The sequence below is a fragment of the Gopherus evgoodei genome, chromosome 3 (assembly GCF_007399415.2).
Source record: "Gopherus evgoodei ecotype Sinaloan lineage chromosome 3, rGopEvg1_v1.p, whole genome shotgun sequence".
Lineage (NCBI taxonomy): Eukaryota > Metazoa > Chordata > Testudines > Testudinidae > Gopherus > Gopherus evgoodei.
In genome coordinates, this window is record NC_044324.1 from 113,879,596 (window position 1) to 113,900,491 (window position 20,896).

The 20,896-nt window shown below is 40.9% G+C and overlaps 1 protein-coding gene across 5 annotated transcripts in view; it reads right to left on the bottom strand.

The window, feature by feature from the left end:
- The window catches only part of AHI1 (Abelson helper integration site 1), a 176,110-nt gene extending 157,954 nt beyond the window's left edge, over positions 1 to 18,156 (bottom strand). Inside the window, exons 1-5 of one of the 5 annotated variants that reach the window (XM_030556375.1) lie at positions 17,811 to 18,156; positions 9,891 to 9,973; positions 6,344 to 6,415; positions 5,756 to 5,877; positions 86 to 696 (exon numbers count right to left, since the gene is read on the bottom strand). In XM_030556375.1, the coding sequence (XP_030412235.1) occupies positions 86 to 696; positions 5,756 to 5,877; positions 6,344 to 6,353 (743 nt within the window). In that variant the 5' untranslated portion in view covers positions 6,354 to 6,415; positions 9,891 to 9,973; positions 17,811 to 18,156. The remainder of the gene's footprint in view (positions 1 to 85; positions 697 to 5,755; positions 5,878 to 6,343; positions 6,416 to 9,890; positions 9,974 to 17,810) is intronic. The other 4 variants (XM_030556372.1, XM_030556376.1, XM_030556374.1 and 1 more) reach the window with 4 other exon arrangements.
- Positions 18,157 to 20,896: the final 2,740 nt, after the last annotated feature.

A 20,896-nucleotide genomic window follows, 5' to 3' on the forward strand; every position in this document is an offset into this window, starting at 1 on the left:
TAAAATCATCTGGCTAGTTCAGTTACAAAAAATCAACATTTTGTTTAAGATGTATACATGCATAGATTACAATTAACCACTATACCTTGTTTCAGCTTCAGATACAACTGGCACTTCTTTCTTCTTTTTCTTCTTTTTGCCCACCTCATTGTTCAATACAACTTTTTGGCTTTGAACACTGGAGGTGAATTCAGACATCTGTTCTTTAAGTTTTTTTCTTATTTTCTCCTTAATTATATTTGCCTCATCCTCAGTCACTTGCAGCTGATAGGCTTGAATTAGCTGTTCTTCCTCTTCTAATTCAGTTACATCTCTCACTTCATTCAAGGTACTTTTTATCTTGTTGTTACCTTCATGACGAGATGCATCTGTTTGTGATTTACTTTTAGTTTTTTTCTTTGGCAAATCAGTAATCTGTTTTTCAGAACTCTCCAATTTAGTTTCATATACATTTTCCTCCTCATTAAATTGTTCTTGTAACACTGCTTTCTTTTTCTTCTTGTTAGACTTTGGTTGCTTGTTTTCTTCTCCACTAACAACAACATTGTTTATTTTTTCTGAAACTGAGGATTTGTCTCTTAGTTTGTTTTTTGTAAACTGGGGGCTCTTTTCCTCAGGATTATAAGTGTTGTTTATAATTACCTCATCATTTCCACTTTCTTTAGCTAGATCAAGATTATTTTTAAAGGTGTCAAGCTAGAAATAAAAACAGAGAACATATTTTAAGTATATATCATATGTAATGGTACAATAATAAAAATAGTTTAGTACATTATCAGTTTACACTATCTGGTGAAATATAAAAATGATATTAGACATCTAATCGTTGTCTTTTTTAAACCTAACAAGTACCAGATGGAACCGAAACAGATCATTCATGCTTAAAATAAGTGTTTGTATTTGGACAGCTTGAAATCTGTACTTCCAACGTTCTTTTATAACAAGAACCTTACGTATATATTCACCACAGTAAAATTCAAAACTACCTCAATGAACAGGACTACTCCATAATGATTTGCCAATGTAATACATTTTGAAAGATCTGCAGAAATGAAATGCAGAACCAAAACATGTCTCAAACGGATATAAATATTAATGTTAGAAGTGCCAATGCCTGTCTGGACTTCTTTTTACCATGAGCAGTGTGCCGAAGTTTGGCAATGAAAATCACTTTCCAAAAGACAGACTTGATAAAATTTAACAACAGACAACTCTTAAGATGACAGCTCTTATAAACCTATGGAAAAAATTCTATCAATCAACAACTCTTATTAAAGGGACAGAGTCAACCTGAAATCTAGTCCACTTTCAAAAACTTAGTTAAATGTATTTTCAGATAAATCACCCACCCTTTGCATCCCTCTTTCAACTTCTGTGGTTTTGCAAAATACTTTTTTTAAGGTTTCGCTTCTTTTATGGATGAATGAAAAACCCACACAGACAACACAGCAAACTTAATACAGGTCTGATCCTGCACTGAGCTCCACAAAGGTATGTCCCTGAGCTTGTGTGTGGCTCCTATTAAGTCAGTGGGGCTCCATGTGGGCTCAGGGGGTTGCCAAAGTGAAGCTCGTTGTAGGATTCGGATGTTACAAACTACACAGGGGAAAACAGTGGAACTAACTATACAAAAAGAGCTTTCAGATGCACACGCACAAAAAAGCCCAATAACTAAAATATATATTTCCCTCTCTGATTTCTTCCAGTCCAAATATTTTATTTCTGTGCTTTTCAACCTTTTCCTTGCCATTACTCTATTTTTCAACAGCAAGACAATCCTGGGACTCCCTTCCCATCTAGCTAGGAACAGCACAGTGGCCAAAGCACCCTTGACACCTTTTCACAAACCCCAGGCTGAGAACCCCTATCAAAGGTGTTACTTGTAAGAATCGCAGATTAAAAAAAAAAAATGAAGACAAACCAATTTTAGATTGATAGGGTCCCTTTAAGTAATCTTATAGTTTTTGTATTTCTCTTTCGGGTTCTTGTTTTTTTTGTTTTGTGGGGATTTTTTGTTTTTTTTAAATACTTAAGGACATTATATAAGAACATGATCTGTCTAAATAATGCCACTAAATGTCATCCTGAGGGGCTGTGAAAGGAGTTGAAGGAGGGAACGAAGCAGGAAGGCCCAACCCTAGACATGGGCAAAGCATGTAGCTACAAAGGCAAACACTTCTGGAATCTGATTTCTAGAAATCCATCTCTGAAGAATGAGAGAAGATATAGTTGACGTTTCATGTGGCTAACCAAGAAAAGTTGATTACTCCCTATCTGCCAACCATCTGCCTCCATCACAAGTTTCACCTCAACTATCTTAGCTGCCAAACCTTCCGCTCTACCCTTGAGATGAGGAGGAAGTCTGTCTTAGCCATGACTGACTGGGGGGGGCGGGAGTGGAAGATTACAAAAGGAGGTAGAAAAGGCATTGGAGATGTTGAAGAAATAAGGGTGGGGTTGAGAGAATTATTATTCATACTAGAAAAATAAATTGGAAGGATAAACAGAGTGGGAGAAAAAATGCACCAACATAGAGTCAACATAAAGAAAAAGGGTGTGAAGGAAAGGAAAGAAGCATAAACCCAGACATAGTAATGTAAAAAATGCATGCTAAAATATTAAATTAAATAATTCTATTAAAAGTGGGATGTAAATGAATGGAAGGACAGGGAATGGGACTGCATGCAATGATGTTCATCTAGGGTAGCAAAAAACCTAAGGCCAGCCCTGTATTCGCACATCTTTTCAGTATGTGGCTGTATTTTTAGTTACATAGATAGTACTTAAAACTATGTAGTATTTAATCATGAAAATACTCATCATATGAATTTAACCTTTTCCTGCTAGTTAGTCCAATAACATTCTTTCCATACAAAAGCCAACAATCTAAAAGGAACTGGCAGATTATGTACAGGTAATTTTAAGAGTGACAGATAAAGGAAAGAAAGGAAAAATATTTTTACAGCGGCTAAAAAAATGCAGCACATTACATACAAAATGAAAAAAGGCAAAGCATACATAAACATTAACAGATCTTGGATGGATTACCCCCCTCCTTATCTGCATTTTTACTGAGCAGTTTTATCCACGAAGTATAATAGATGAAGTTATTTATCAGACAGATTATTATAGAGGAACAATAGTGACACCATAGTCAAGGTTATGTCACTGTTTTGTCTTTGACAGGACCTTTCTCCTTCTCTGAAGCTGAGGAAGTAGTTTTCTTTCAGAAAATAACTTGGAATTAATTATTTACATGTCTGATTTTCTGAAATTATCCTGATATGTAAGAAGTGTTCCATTGAAGAAATCTCAAAAATCACACTTGAGATATTTTGGCTGGTGTGTTACATTTTTTGTAAACTTTGTGCAGTTCATCATCTACAGCACCCACCCACCCACATATATCCCTAAGTTGAACAACATATCCCTTTGTCCACTTAAATTAAGCCACAACACTTCGCAAAACTATTCCTAACTATATCAAATAGCAAAAGCTATTCCTCACTATATCAAACAATGTCCCTGAAAAGCTGGCAAATTACAGGAACATCAACACACTATCGGTGGCACAAAAAGCTACCTGTGGCTGGGCACAGACCTTAGTTTCTCAGACAACGCCGGTATGTACAACCTTAATTCATGTCACTGGTATGTAGGCATTATGATACAGACTTTTATTACATGATCACAAACTATTCTATTCACACGATCCCTGCCTTATTGAGAAAGAAGGAAGGATAGTGCTTCGGGGTTGGATCAGGATTATGCAGTAAAGGAAATTATTGTCTGTAGGACCTCTGCCTCATTTGTTGTAGAAGTTGGAAGGTATATAATAAAAAGACGGTGTCATGGTTAAGGTACTTAATCACCACACTGGTTAAATGGATTCTACTCTTGCCTCTGACACAGAGTTCCTGTGTGTGTTGCTGGGCAAGTCACTTGTGTGTTCCTAATTTTCTCAGTGACCAACTTTAGAGATCTGGGGCCTACAACTGAAGTCAATGTGAGCCGTACTCTAAACAAATAAAGTGCTATAAAATGCTAAGTACTCTGAAAAAAGTCAGTCCTTAAGCCTTACTGGGAGATGCATTCCAGTTGCTGGGCACTCAAGTTGGTCACCCAAAATTAGTGGACACTTCTGATCTTAATCTCTCTGTGCTCTGCTCACCATCTGTAAAACGGGGATAACTTACCTCACAGGGGTATTTTGAAAATTAAATTAATAAATATTTGTGAAACACTCTGATTCCATGGTGATAAGCACAAAAAAAGGCCCATGAGGAAATTAATAATTCTGTATTCAGAACAGGCTCTGAAAGGTATGCAGTAAGGTCTGAGGCCACACACTGAGTGCTGAGAATGAAATGAAATATTGACCAGCTACCAACTGAGTGAGTACCATCTATGCAGTGCACAGAATGAAGCAGGGGTCCTGTGGAAAAAAATAGTATGGGATCATGTAATTAAAGATGGTATCATAATGTGTACATACCAGTGGAATGAATTAAGGTCGTACAGGCTGGAGCTGCCTAAGGAACTAAGGTCTGAGCCCTGCCATGGGCAGCTTTTTGTGCCACCAATACAGCGTGTTGATGTTCCTGTAATTTGCCAGCTTTTACTGGCTGGACGGGGAACTCAGCAACAGATAGATAAATGAGAGCAGTGGTTGCTGAAATCTAAGTCAAATGAGTGGCCAGTTTAGTGAGTGGGAGTGTTGACCACGGTTGCAAGTTGAATGAAGAGGCAAAGGTGAGTGATTTTCAACCTGTAGTCTGCGCACCCTGGGGATCCGCAGACTATGTCTAAGGGGTCCATGAAAGGTTGTCATTACCATAACACAGTGCTTTTCACCCTGGGAGTACACAGACTAGGTCTAAGACTTCTGTTAGAAATTTTTTTAGGGGTCCACAAATGAAAAAAGGTTGAAAGCCACTGAGCTAAGAAGCTGAAGTCAACACAAATGAGTGTGAGAGATTGTGAGGAGAGAAAAGAGACAGCCATGAATTAAAATCAAGAGAGGAAGGCTGTTGGGGAAGAGTTGGGTGGATGTTAGATGACGATGACCTGCAGGGTGGGAGAAGAGAAGAGTCATATCAGTGTTGTTCAGAAGCAGAGAAATGAGTGGGAAAGAGAAGAGGGAGTTCTAGTTTGATGTCATTTTGTTTGCATATTCTTATTTTCATGATACTAGCTTTGGAAAATTTAATAAAGCTGACATTTATCTTCGTTACCAACTAGACAACTGATAAGCATCTGTAAAATTCACAGATATGAGGTATTGGCTCTAAGAGCTAACTACTAGTATTACTGTGGGAATGATCCTGCAAACTCTTCACATATGACACTCCCACTGAAGTTAATATGAATTTGAAAAGCTCGAAGGATAGCCTCCAAAATTCTACTGAAAAACGTGGTGGAGCAAAATAGGTTGACACAATTTTAACTATAGGTATGCCAGGAGGCACCATTTAACATTAACCTTGAATTATACTACTAGTATATCAAGGTCACAGTAAGTTGTAAACTACTGGGGTTATTGTTCAGCATGGACATCAATAACTAATAAAAGTCATACATTAAAAATGAAAGATATCTATGAAGCAAACACCACGTTTTCTTTTCATAGTGCTTGCTGAAGCTTACAGCATCTCCTTTTTGTGGAGAGGGATAAAGTATACTTCCTTTGCTGAGAGAGATGACATTTTTTCCACCAAGGCAAGCGGAATCACTGTTCTCAGATTATCAAACTCACCACAATATTCTCATGAGAGTGAAATTTTTGCTTCTTTGATTTCTTTTTTTCTGTTAGCCCAGAATGACTCCTGAATATTTCCTCAAAGCGAACCTTGGTTTTTGCCTTTGCCTCACTCTCCGCTGGAAAAAAAGTTAAAATAAAGTTAATTGGCTCAAATAATTAGGTTCATTACAACAGCACCTGATTACACTTTTAGGCACAGAGGGCAGCATTTTCACCGTAGATGAATTACATTAATCAAGACTTTTATTTCACCTTATGAAACTTGAGAAAAAGTTCCCATTTACAATGGCAACCAGATGAAGCTAACTCAAAGAAGCAATATATGTAGAATCATCTATCTATTGTACATGACAAGACAATTCTCAAATACATTGTTTCACATATTAACTATCAATTTTATAAACCCTACAAAGTTAAATAAAAAGGTTCATAAAACAAAACATAACATAAAAACAGCTGTGAGCATTGACCAAGAATTAATCCAAGGCATCACTGAAGATCAGTTGGTGGAAGTAACTGAACATTAATATTCAATTCTAAGAATAACATGCATTTGGAAATTTAAAATGTAGAGGTTCTTACCTGGTGGCATTTTCAGTCCTATATTAAGAATGGCTCAATACACTACACCTTTCTTTCTCGGAGTTCAGCATTCTGCAAAACACATACCAACATTCAGAATATTTTAATCAACAAAACTAAATTACAGAATTTATACTATAGATTTATGTCTGGCCTGAATGGACTGGGTTAGTAATACTGAGATTAAAAAAGACAAAAACCAAAAAACGCTGATCTGAATAAATCTAAAATGCAATTCAATTTATATGGAACAATGCAAGAAATAATCCTCACCATATAAACAGAGTGAATGAAATAGATTTCATTTCCCTTTAATTTATGGCATGCTCTAAAGAGAAATTTTACAGATTCACCCTTTTAAAACAAACAAACAAAAAAAAACAATTGAGTCAATTCTGCACACCCTCCTCACTCAGATAATTCTTCAAATGAAGTCAACATTAGCTTTGGTGGAGTAAAGATCATAGGACTGGGTTGGAAATTCCTTCTTACAAAATGTGAGGTATATTAGTTCTAAAAGAAACTTGAGTGGATATGCCAAGCATAATTCTAGCAATTACTGAACTGTCATAATGTACTGAATAGGGTTGGGTGAAATTTATTGGCCAACCGCCCCACAGCCACCCCACACACACACAATTTGCAAATTTAACAACACTAAAAACACTTAAATTTTTATTGAAACAATTATTAAAAAAGTCTGAAAAATATCAAATTATTTTGTTTTGACATTTTCTAAATAAAGTGTTTTGATTTTTCAGTTTGAAACAACTTTTCATTTCAATTTTTGTTAATAAAAATATTAAAAACGCTCATTACACTGAAATGAAATTTGACTTTTTCATACACACAAAAAAAATTAAGGTTTTTTTAATTATTATTTTTCAGAACTGCCAATGAACCAAAATTCCAATATTTGCAAGCTCTAGAAACCAAAAAGAGAGAAACAGAAGCTACGCATTAACATCTAGTTATACCAATTCTACCTCTTGCTGATAGGCAGTCTTTTGAGGTGGAACCATACCAACTTCTTTACATTCTGAAAGCTGTTTGAAATTGGCAGGGATGACCAGTAGTGGCTTTACATGGGAGGGCTGTAGGGAGCATCTTTTGTTGTAAAAACATGTAGCTTGTCATTTCTCAGCTAGTAACAATATTTTTCCTCCCCAACAGAAATCATTTATTTCTAGCTCAGAAACAAAACTACTTCAACGTCACTGTTAAACTGTGCATCCCTATAGACATAACACTTAAAAGAAATGAAAACAAGAGAAAATATTTAAATAATCATGTCTTAGGGGGTGTTTTAGTTACATAAAATCAATTTTAATATTACTAAAATTAGATTTATTGTCACTATAACGCACTATAAAGTATATATCTCATTAGGATACTGCTGCTTTGCAGACAATTCAAATTTAGACAGACAGAAATAGAAAACATTTACTACTTTAAGGCAGAAACCAAAACACTGTTAAACGATAATATGCTGGAGTTTATCAATTACTTTTGTCTTCTGGAGAGTAGGGAAGGATACTTTTTGTGATTGATTTTATCCTCTCAAGAGACCAAGCACCAAGAAAGCACGTACTCTCAACTTTATAAAAAGGAACAACTGAAGTAATACATAGGACAAAAAAAACAATAAAATATGCATAGCGCATACCTGCTTCGTATCTGTCTAATGGCTGAAATACCTTCATAAGTATCCAAAAATACACAACAAAAAAGGGCCACTAGCAAATTAATTTTGTCCACAGCTGATCATCTTCTCTACAGACTAGGCTAGTATTCCCACTGCCACTTTTTTGTTTTTAATGCTATAACTTGCAGATCCACCAGGCTTGACTGAAGACCACACAGCTCTCTATACACCACTCTTCTCCTGCTAAATAAATTATCCCTTTCATGACAACAAAATTAAAACCCATAATATTTATAGTTATTTTTATCCACTGTAGTCTGAAGGAAGAATTACATAACATTGACACAGAGCCTTTAATCAATGGGATCAGAACTCTAAATATAGCCCATTAATCAACATGGATAAGAACAAGGATGTTCACTCTGTATAATCTGATTTTAAAATAGGAGAGATTTAATCTTGTGTTAAAGTTCAGCAATCAGAAAATCCCAAAATGACTAAAGCTAGAGTTTTTCTTAATCTATTATTTTTCTAGCACATTTATTAATAAAGCAGTTTTCCACTGACAAAAACACATAATACAGTACAGAGTTATATTCCCTCTTGCAAAGAGTGAAATGAAATTTTTAGAGATCACAAATGGTCATGACTTCAGATTTTGTTTGCTTACATCTCACCAGAAATACAGCATCTGCACAGCAAAATGCTTCTCAAGACTGATTTTGGACACTGATTGGCCAAGCTGCTGAACCTCCAGCACCATCTTGAGGCACACCATGTTTTCCTTGGAGGTTTCCCATCCAAGGATTCACAGGTGTAACTGCTTAGCTTGAGATTTCACAAGACTGCAACCCAGAATTACATGACAAAATAGCACAAAAATACAAACTGTTCCTATTTATCACCATTTATTATTTATGTAAAACCAAAAAGTGTGTTAGGTTTTTATTCATTTGCCTCAATGGGGTACTTTAGTCAAGAGACTGATTAACTAGGCATCATTTCTGAAGCCTTAGTAATACAATGTAAATGTTAACTTGGCAACACCAGCTAACATAATTCTCCATGTCAAAGAAAGCATAGACTCAAATATAGTAAAATATCTTAAATGAATCAAACTGTACCACAGAATCTCTATAGATAGAAATTTTAAAATTTCATGCTTGAATAATAAGAGTATAGCAGCAGAAACATACTGTCTGTAGCTGACAAGGATGGTGATGGTTACTGTGCAATGCTCAGGGAGATTTGAGAGGCTACAAAATTGAACACGCAATAATAATGGAGGTTTTCAGTTATCCCCATATTGACTGGGAAATGTCACCTCAGGAGGGGATGCAGAATGACTACTTCTTGGAACAGCTAGTCCTGGAACCCAAAAATGGAGAGGCAATTCTTGATTTAGTCTTAAATGGAAACACAAGCACATCCAAGAGATGAATATAGCTGCACCACTCAATAACAGGGACCATAATGTAATTAAATTTAACATCCTTGTAGAAGGAAAAATACCAAAGAAACACACCACAATAGCATTTAACTTCAAAAGAGGAAACTAGACAAAAGAGAGAAAGCTTTTTGACGCAGAGACTGTCTTTTTGTTCTATATTCGTACAGTGCCAAGCAAATGGGGTCCAGGTTCTCTAGGTGCTATGATAATATACATTAATAAACAAACAAACATTAATAATAATATGGACAAATGTAGTCATACATCTAGGAACAAAGAATGTAGTCCTACTTACAGGATGGGGGACTCTATCCTAGGAAACAGTGATTCTGAAAAAAACTTGGGGTTCATTGTGGAGAATCCCCTGAACATGAGCCAATGCTATTGCCAAAAGGGCTAAATCAATCCTTGGATGTAGAAACAGGGAAATATCAGTATCAAGATTACATTACCTTTTCATCTGGCACTAGTACAGACCATCATTAGAATACTGTGTCCAGTTCTGATGTCCACAATTCAAGAAGAATGCGGATAACTGGAGAGAGTTCAGAGAAGAGCCATGAGAATGATTAAAGGATTGAAAAACATGCCTTATAGTGAGAGACTCAAGGAGCTCAATCTATTAAATGGCAAAACACTTTGTTAAAGCAGAGTTAAGATTACCTGGTAATAGCTCATGCCCTCACAGAACATTAAGTTCAGCAAAACTCTAACTTCTGAAAGCCAGTAAGCATAGAGTTAAGGTAAATGCCTATGCAAACTTAATTCTACACCCACGGAGGTGACAATAGCACTGAGAATGATCTGCATGCACTCTTGCTGCATTCACTGTGTTATGTGTAGATTAATTGGAAGAGGAATAAGGTGGAGGAGCTTAGAAGAGCTGTGACTGTGATATTAGGAGACCTGGGGATTAGTTTGAGGAACATTACAGAGCTGCGATTGCAATATGAGAAGATCTGGGTCTGAGTCCTCTCCCCTGCATGTGTTTTATTAAAGGAAAGAGGTGTATGTAAACCTTGAGTTTCCACTCTGCATCTTTTAAATACAGAATTGGCAGGGCACTGATACTGTCAGTAGTAAGGCCAGATATGAGAGCCGTCTGTGGCTTTAATGATAGGTTGAGGAAAGTACGTTAAGGTGGTATCTTATGTGCAAGTGTGAAGGGCTATGAAAAGAGTATGAAATAGTTTTTAAATATTACAAGTGTTATATTCTGTTGAGGTAGCAGGCTGGGTGTTTGAATGTACAGCAAATGCAGCTGTCCATTACAGTGAAAAGAAAGAGTAGGAGCATGTGTGTTATGGACATATTGGGGCATCGCTCAAAGAGGGCAAAATTAAGGTTGCATGAGTTTACCTTAACACTGCCTTCCTGACTTTCAGAAGTCTGAGACGTTACTGAAATCAATGTTCTAAAAGGGCATGAGCTATCACTGGGAAAATGTAACTCTGTGCTAATGAGGTATTTTGCCATTTAATTTCCTAGTTTTTTTTAAACAGAAAGTGAAATGTTGCTGGTAGGAGTTAATGGTCATTTAGACAGTTGTAGTTCTCACCTAGGTTTGCTGCTTATATGCTCCTGTGTGTAGGTAATAATTAGACTTGGCTCCATTTAATTTTTTTTTTTTTTACATATACAATTTTGACCAAGTATCAATGTTTATTTTAGGCATTTTTGTTTTAATTGATTTAATTTCCTGTAACTGTGTAAAATGGGGGGAGGGGGAGTGTGTCAGACAGTAATTATTCAATGACAGTAGACATTGAGATTTCAACATCACGTCAAAATATACAGAGCAAATATCCTTAAATCAGACACTAATAATTTCTCAAGCAGCATTTCTCTCTCTGCCTATCTGTAAATTTCTATTATTCTAAGTGGATATATTTTTTCATTGGTTTGTGTGTGTACAGTGAAATTGACATTTATCAATAAAAATCTAATCCTTCCAAGCCTAGTAATAATTAAAGACATAACATTTATATAGTAGTTTTCATTGGTTAATCTTACAAAACTTTACATTATTATCCTCATTTTACAGGTGGGAAACTGAAGCACAGAAAGGTGAAGTGATTTCCCCAAGATCATCCAGCAGGCCCAGTGGCATAGTAAGGAACAGTTACAGTCCAGTAGTCTTTCCACTAGACCACAGGGTCACTATGTAATTACTCAGTGCTTCTTCTCCACTCCTACACATTTTGTTATAGAAGAATTAGCATAATGTTTGCAATGTGCAGTTGCTAATAGGGCCAGCGAGAGAAATCTCATACATGGTCTATGTCCCAAACCCTTCACAGTTATAGTTTTTGTCTTCACAGTATCCCCAGGCAATGTGTTCCAGAGGTTGACCACACACTGAGTGAAGAAATACTTCCTTCTGTTTGTTTTAAACCTGCTGCCTATTAATTTCATTGGGTGACCCATGGTTCTTGCATTATGTGAAGGGGTAAACAACACTTCCTTATTCACTTTCTCCGCGTTATTCATGATTTTAAAGTCCTCTATCATATCTCCACTTAGCACTGTAATCTCTTTTCCAAGCTGAAGAGTCCCAGTCTTTTTAGTCTCTCCTCATATAGAAGTTGTTCCATACCCTTAATAATTTTTGTTGCCTTTCTCTGTACCTTTTCCATTTCTAATATATCTTTCTGAACATGGGGCAACCAGAACTGCATGCAGTATGGATTTATATAGTGGCATTATGACATATATTTTCTTATTAGCTATGTCTTTTGTAATGGTTCCTGCACACTGGGCAGATATTTTCTGTGAACTATCCACAATGACTCCAAGATCTGTTTCCTGAGTCAAAACTAATTTAGACCACATGATTTTGGATATATAGTTATGATTATGTTTTCTAATATGCATTACTGGCATTTATCAACATTAAACTTCATCTCCTATTTTCTTGCCCCGCCATCCAGTTTTGTAACTCTTCTATTTTGTCTAAGTTCAAAGTCTACTTTGAACTTAACTATCTTGAGCAATTTTGTATCATCTGCAAACTTCACTACCTCGTTATTTTCCCTTTTTTTCAGATCTTTAATAAAGATATTGAACAGCACCAGTCCGGGTACAGATCTTTAGAGAACCCCACTACATACCTTCCTCCATTCTGAAAACTCACCACTTATTCCTATCCTACCCTTTGTTTCCTATCTTTTGACCAGTTACTGATCCATGAAAGACCTTACCTCTTATCTAATGACCAGTTACTTCGCTTAAGAGTCTTTGGTGAGGGACCGCCTCAAAGGCTTTCTGAAAATCCAAATACACTATATCTACCAGATTACTCTTGTCCATGTCTGTTGACCTCCCTCAAAGAATTCAATAGACATGATTTTCCTCTATAAAAGCCATGTTGATTCTTCCCCGAACAAATCGTGTTCACCTGTGTGACTCATAATTTTGTTCTGTACTACAGTTTCAACCAATTTCCCTGGTACTGATTTTCGACTTACCAGCCTGTAACAGCCAGAATGTTCTCTGGAGCCTTTTTTAAAAACTGGCTCTGCAGTACAACCTGCGTTGCCAGTCATTCTCAGTTTTGTACACTCATCTCAACTTCACCACCAATATTTGGGGCCAGAACTGTTCTGGGCAGCATGGCCTCATGACAGCAAGGGGAGACATCCCTAATTTATTTTCCTCCAAAGAAGCAAGGCAGGTTCGTGTGGGGAAGAACAGGTAGGTCTGTGCTGGCAGGCTGAGTGGATTTCACTCCCTGTAGGGCAGGCAAACAACCTTCCTCAGAAACCTGTCTTGAGGGCTGGGAAAGCAGCAGGGCCCAGGTAAGGCAGGTGGGTTGGAAACAGGGCCGTCCTTAGGCATAGGCAGAATAGGCAGCGGCTAGGGCCTCATTCTCCCTGGGGGCACCACGCTGCAGGCAGCCCAGACAGTGTAGAAGCAGGGCTGCTGGGTCCTAGAGAGAGCCCAATGCAGCACAGTCTGAGGAATGGGATTGGCTGCTGGGGTCTCTGGGAAGGGGAGGGTTGGGGGTTGGGAAAGGAGCTCACCTGTGAGTGTGACTCTTTCCCCCCTTCCCCCCCCCGCTGAGGTGAGGCGAGGCAGGCTCTGTGGCTCTGGAACCAGTATCCTTTGTTGTCCCCCATAACGTCTATTCTTCTCCCCCCTCACCCCATGGAGCACCCCCTCCTTTCTTCCTCCTCCCCAGGAGCACCCCTCTCTCTCTCCTCCCCCCCCTCCGTCAGGGCTGGGTTGGGTGAGGTGCTGGGGGTAGGTGGGGGGAGGGGAGGCTGGCTGCTTGCTGAGGAATGAAAGTGAAAGTAACTCACTTCCTGGGCAGGCAGCCAGGATTGGAATGTCACACAGGGCTTGGCTGGGGTTAGCCAGATGTGTGAAAAATAAGGACTTGAGGTGGGGTGAGCAGATATCCCTATTTTATAGGGACAGTCCCAATTTTGGGGTCTTTTTCTTATATAGGCTCCTTTTACCCCCTCTCCCCCTGCCCCCACTGCCTGTCCTGATTTTTCAAACTTGCTGACTGGTCACTCTAGGTGGGGGTAATTGGTGTCTATATAAGACAAAGCCCCAAATATCAGGACTCGCCCTATAAAGTCAGGACATCTGGATCTGGCCACCCTAGCTGGGAAACGCCTCTCCCCGGGCTGGCAGTTGCCAGCGATCCATCTCATCCGGAGGGAGCTGCACAGGGCAAGATGAGCTGCTGTGGCTCCATGGTGACCTGTCTGAGATCAGATGCTGTGCTAACTTCACCATGGTCCGTAAGGCTGGTGGTGGTGCCCATTGGCGTGTGATTGCACCTGAGGGTTTGCTGCTTCTGTTGCCACTCTGCACCCCAAGAGGTGGATTTTGGGGTCTATTGCAGCTGTTGGACCAGCGGGCTGAGGGGTGAGCCAAGCATGAAAGCAGTACTGTGTTGCCATTTAGATTGTCATTTAACAACTTTGTTTGCCAAAAATTCTTGTTAACAATCCTGAATCCAATTTCAATATTTTTTAAAAAAAAAAATCAATATCTTAGCCAAAAACAGAAAATTAAGTTGTTGACAATTATTAGTGACAGGTTTGGTTAAAGGCAGAGAGTGGGCCAGTTTTCATCAGAGAAACAAAAAATGTTGACTGACTTTCATATAGCCTGTTACTCCTGATAAGAACCTCCAACAACTGTAATATGCTCATCTCCTTACTAGTGTATAAAGCAGGGGTCGGCAACCTACGGCACACGTGTCAAAGGTGGCAGGTGAGCTGATTTTTGACGGTATGCAGCAGCAGGCTGAGCGGCTCAGCCTATCTCTGCTCTGGGGTTCCGGCTGCTGCCTTATTGCCAGCTGGGATACCAGCCATCGGCCCCACTCAGCACCTGCTGCTGGCCTGGGGACCCCCAAGGAACCCCAGGCTGGCAGTGGACTGAGCAGGCCAGCTGAACCACTCAACCTGCTGTCAGCCTGGGGTTCCATTCACTCAGCCGGCAGCGGGCTGAGTGGGCTGGTGGCGGGCTGAGCAGGGCCGGTGGGGGGTTGAGTGGCTCAGTCTGCTGCCAGTCTGGGGTGCCAGCAGCACTCAGCCTACTGCTACTCCGGGGTTCCGGCTGCCGGCCCCTTGCCAGTCAGGAGCTCAGCCGCCAGCCCCACTCTGCCTCCTGCCAGCCTGGGTGAGCAGAATCCAAGGCTGGTAGCGGGCTGAGGAGGGGTTGGCGGCCGGGATCCTGGCTGGCAGGAGTTGGTGGTCAGAACCCCCAGGCCAGCAGCAGGCTGAGCAGGGCCTGGGATCCTTGTCTAGGGTTCCGGCCACCAGCCCGCTGCCAGTTTGGGGTTTCATTTACTCAGCTGGCAGTGGCCTGAGCAGGACCGGTGGCCAAAACCTCAGATAATAACAATAGTTTATTTATATAATATAGACATAGAGAGAAACCTTCTTGTGACGAACTGGGAATGTTCTTGATGTTTCCTCTGAATACTGTGTTGGTGCCTCAGTGTCCCCTATGCAGTTCTTAAGTATCTAGGTGGTGGGATAAGGGCATGTGATTGCTGAAGAGCAAAGGGACAGTGCACCTAAATGCCTGGCACTCTGTCTCCTAGCAACTGATGGCTTGGGCCCCTTCTCTGCAAAGGTGCCAGCTGAAGGTGTTGGAGACAAAGGGATCAGGTGACCTCTTGGCCCGGGAAAGGGGCTGAGGAGAGAGGAGGGACTGGGAGGGGTTGTTAGTCTGGAGCTGGCTGGGGTCGAGGAGTGAAGTGCAGACATGGGGGGTCTGGTTCACTGCCCCCCAGAATGGACCCAGCCGAGGGGTCTGGTTCGCTGTATCTACAAGCTCTGTTTTAGACCTGTTCCTGTCATCGAATAAACCTCTGTTTTACTGGCTGGCTAAGAGTCACATCTGACTGCAAAGTGGGGGTGCAGGACCCGGTGGCTTCCCCAGGACCCCACTGAGGCGGGCTCGCTGTGGGAAGTGCACGGAGGGGCAGAGGATGCTGAATGCTCCAAGGAGAGACCCAGGAGGTGAAGACGTGTGAGCTTCTTGCCCTGAACAAGTCTGCTCCAAGGGACAGGAGGCTCCCCAAAGTCCTGACTGGCTTTGTGGGGAGCAGTTCCAGAGCATCGCCCGGTGACTCCGTGACACTTCTACAAACATTAAAATGTATTACTGGCACGAGAAACCTTAAATTACAGTGAACTTGGCATACCACTTCTGAAAGGTTGCCAACCCCTGGTATAAAGTGACCATATGCTGTACTAAGATTCTCCTGCTTTTTTTTTTCCCTGTGAGTCAGTATAACTTTTGCCAGCCCAGAAGTTGGGCAGCCAATGTTTTACGTTTTCACAATGTTTTCTCCAACTTTCATAAAGTAAATACATAGTTAATATGAGTTTAAAAGGCCAGGGACACTTCTTTGTGAAGAATCTGTACAGCAGATCATTCCCATAGACGATCCAGAAAATAAATTTGAGGTTGAATTTTTTAATGTTGTGATGGATAAAGCAGTATCTGCTGTTGATGAAAGGTTTAATACCTTGCAAGTACACCATGAACAGTTTGGATTTTTGTATGACATAACTAAATTCAATGAAATAGGAAAACAAGAGCAACTAATGACAAAGTGCAAGAACCTAGAGAGCCTCCTGAAGCATGGTGATAGTTTTGATTTAAATGGACTTGAACTGTACGAAGAATTGGGTACACTGTCATCAATGTTGCCACATGCAAAATCGGTGATGGACATTGTACAGTTTATTCATACCCGCAAACTTATTGACATATATCCTAATGTGTATATTGCCACTCGTATTCTACTGACAATTCCTGTAACAGTAGCATCAGGAGAACGGAGTTTCTCAAAACTAAAGCTCATTAAAAACTATCTCTGCTCTACAATGAGTCAGGAACGCTTAACTGGTCTTGCTATTCTTGCAATCGAACAAGACACGACTTTGTCTTTGTCATACGATGACATTATTACTGATTTTGCAGCCAAAAAAGCCAGAAAGATTGCTTTTAATTAAAAACAAATCTTTGTTTCAATACCTTTTCATATAAATTTCCAACAAAATTTTGATAAATTAAAAAAAAATATTATTTGCATCATTCTGTCATATCAGAATTTTTTCTATAGTGCTGCTTCTTTAGTGCTAGTCCACCAGCATTACAGTGTGCTTCATTAAGTTAAACTGGTTTTAATAACGTGAATGTGGCAAGTTTTCCAATACTGTAAGCTTATGTTTGTCTTGCTAAGAGCAGATCAGGCACAGGGGCACCAGTTTAATAATCTCGCCTAGGGCACCATAAATCCTAAGGCCGGCCCTGGTTGGAAATGGCCTATAGCATAGCAGTTCCCCTTGCCTTCCCTGCCACAGCCGCAATACCCACACTACTCCTGGGAGAATTTGGCACCACTACATGTGAGCATAATTAATGTGGCATGCATATTTTTCCCCCTAACTCCTTCCCAGAGCCTGCACCCCAAGCCCCCTCCCAAGCTTCAACTCTCTGCCCCAGGCTCAGTCCAGAGCCCCCTCCCACACCCCCAACTCCTCATCCCAGAGCCCACACCCCCCCACCCCCCAACCCCAGGCTGCAGCACAGAGGGTGGGGCAGAGCGAGAGAAGGAGGGAGGGGTAGGGGCGGGGCCTCAGGGCAGGGGGCAGGGCAAGGGCATTGGGTTTTGTGTGATTAGAAAGTTGGAGACTAGACCAGCAGCGCAAGGCCAGTGTCACCAGCAGCCGAGGACCCATTGTGCAGTTACCGGGGCACAGGGAACGGGGATGGGAGAGGCGGCCAGGCAGAGATGCAGCTCCCACTCCCTGTCCCACTTCCCTCCTATCCCCTCTCCCAGTCCCGGTGCCTCAGCAAACGGCAGCGCGCGCGAGGCAGGGGCTCTCACTCACTTTGACCGGGTCTCCGGCACCCCCTCGAGCTAGGCCCGCTGCTGGCGCGGCTGCCCCTTCTCCCCCCCGCTACTTGGTTTCTTCCTCATCCCCCGTCGCAGTCTCTTACGCTAATTTTGCCGAAAACAAACAACAGCTGCCAAGGAAACAACGCTCCGCAAAATGCGCATGCGCCTAACTTGAGGCGAACAGCTCCTTGAGAAGCCGTGTACATCCGGGACTTCTTCGCAGGCTTCCCACCTCAACGGCGACGAAAACACATGCGCCACTACTGAGGCCCGAAGAGGAAATGCGCGTGCGCTCCTTAGAACTCCGGGAGGCCGTTGGGGGAGAAAAGGCGCATGCGCCAGAGAGTGAGGCAGTGCACGCCACGCGGGGAAATGAGGACGAGAAGCGACGCGCATGCGCGGCGCTTGACGTTGGGGTTTATGATGCCTGCCGCCTAGCCTGGTGCCGTAGTGTTCAGGGTGGCGGTTGTTGGACGGTGCAAGTGGTCTCTTCTGCGATGGTTTAATACCCCCGGGGCCGACCCCTGGTGGGGTTGGCGATTGGCCGTGGCAGGGGTCTGCTCGGGGCATTGCGGGGTTGCCCCAAAGCCCGGGTGTCCGGACTGGCCTACGGGAACCTCGCACTCCTGGTCCCGCAAGTGGCTGAGCAGGGCGCTAGGCACAGGGTAGGGCAGTGCACACCCCTCTGCCCCAGCCAGGGCGGGGCCTAACCCTGTGAGGGGGAGGGGGAAAGGTGGATGACGTAGAAAGCAATAAAGTGAATAATATTGTATTATTTAAAACGTTCCCTCGGCCTCAACATCTCACTGTTAAAGCAAGGACAATATTTTGCAAAACGGGAACGTCACTGTATTTCCACCAGGTAGACTGTTGTTATTTGGGAAGTCCCTAATTGGTGTCTGTTGTTGCCCTTCTAATAGGTGATGGCCCAGTAAAATTCAGTTCAAAAGCATGAAACTGGAAGTCAAGCAAACCAAAAGAAAAACGTTTGCCAAAAAACTCCAGAGAACAGAATGTTTTTTCAATATTAAGTCACTGGTTGATTGGAAGAAAGTTAAAATTTTTACAAGCTCTATATTTGCATTAATGATGAAAATTAACTTGTTAAAAGAAAGTCTCTGAATGAAAGAAATCATGGTCCCCACTGAAGTCTGTGGTAATTTTGCTATTAACTTCAGTGAGGAGACAATTTCAGTCTCCCTCAGTTATAAATAGCACAGATTCACATATGTCAATAAATGCCAGAGTTTTTCAGTGTACCTACACTGATAATCTGGAAACTCCATTCTCAAAGTAACCTCCTGGCAATCAGTATGACATTTGTTCTAATAGGGAATAAATCCTTTCTGGAGTCATAGCCCAAAAAAATCAGCACAATAAATGATGTCATTTCTCATTTGTGGAAGTCTTCTAGGAAGGTCAAGATTTCCAGTACTAGAAGCCCAAATTCATCCCTGCTGTAATTCCACTGAAGTCAATAAAGTTACATCAGGGATGAATATAATCAAATATTTCCAAAAGCCTGGTTAAATGAAATCACACACCCTTTCAATTCCAAAGTCGGTTTTCAACTAACGCCATGCCATTTGTATCACTTTAGAGATGCCACTAAAACTTGTATTCCTTGATGACAGTGCCACTGTTCTCAAGGATACAGCTAAAATTCAGTTCCAGGAACACAGAGTGAAACCTATAGCCAAGTACATATGTAAAATATGTATATAAAAGCTTTTCCCAAGACTTTTTTAAAAATTGGCAGTGTTGAGTAAATCAATTATATGAAGAATCCCATCTCCCCCTTTCCTGCTTCCTTTCCCCAATCTAGGCTCATTTAAGCAGGCAGAAGAATTAGGGTTCTAGTTTGAAATTAAGTAACTAACTTGCAGATGACAGAAAATGGGGCAGTGGTAAATAATGAAGAGGACAGGTTACTGATAGAGCTATCTGGATTGCTTGCTAAAATGCATATTGCAGGGGTTCTCAAACTGAGGGTCGGGACCCTTCAGGGGGTTGTGAGGTTATTACATAGGGGCACACGAGCTGTCAGACTCCACCCCAAACCTCGCTTTGCCTCCAGCATTTATAATGGTGTTAAATGTATACAAAAGTATTTTTAATATATAAGGTGGGGTTGCACTCAGAGGCTTGCTATGTGAAAGGGGTCACCGGTTCAAAAGTCTGAGAACCCCTGGCATATTGTTCGTGTCCAGTTTAATATGGCTAAATGTAAATATCAAGGAACAATGAATGTAGTCTGTACTTATAGGATGGGGGACTACCCTGGAAAGTAGTGACACTGAAAAAGATTTAGGGGTCTGAATATGATCTCTCAATGTGACACTGTGGCCAAAAGAGCTAATGTGATCCCGTGATGAATAAACAGGTTTCTCAAGTAGGAGTAGAGAGGTTATTTTACCCCTGTACTTGGCACTAGTACAACTGCTGCTGGAATATTGTATCCAGGTCTGGTGTCCACAATTCAAGAAATATGTTGGAGAGGGTTCAGAGAAGAGCCATGAGAATGATTAAAGGATTAGAAAACATGCCTTATAGTGATAGGCTCAAGGAGCTCAATCTATTTAGCTTAACAAAAAGAAGGTTAAGGAATGACTTTATTCTAGTCTATGAGTTCCTACACAGTACTCAAAAGAACTACTCAAGTAGTAAGGATTGCATGATCAAGTCCATAAGATTTCTGAAAGCTTAGGTCCTACATTTGTCAAAGTTATATGCAAACTATTAAAACACATTTTGTTAATCTTAGTACAATTATGACACTGTGACATTACCCAGAGTACAATTTGGACTGATGAACAGATTTGTTCCCTCAGTTCTTCAATCTGGGGTGCCTTTTACATTGCTTCATGGTGAGAGTTACCACTCCTGCTCTATTCACAAACAACCTCCAGCATGTTAATTACTCCCAGTTATAGTATAACTGCTATAGCCAGCCACTCTTGAATTACACTGCAGAGAAACACCAGCCAATTCCCAATCCCAGAGTTTCCCCAGAAATGTAGGTCTTGTACTGCCCAGCTCTCTTCTGAACAATACAAACTCATATAAAGTCTTCCATTT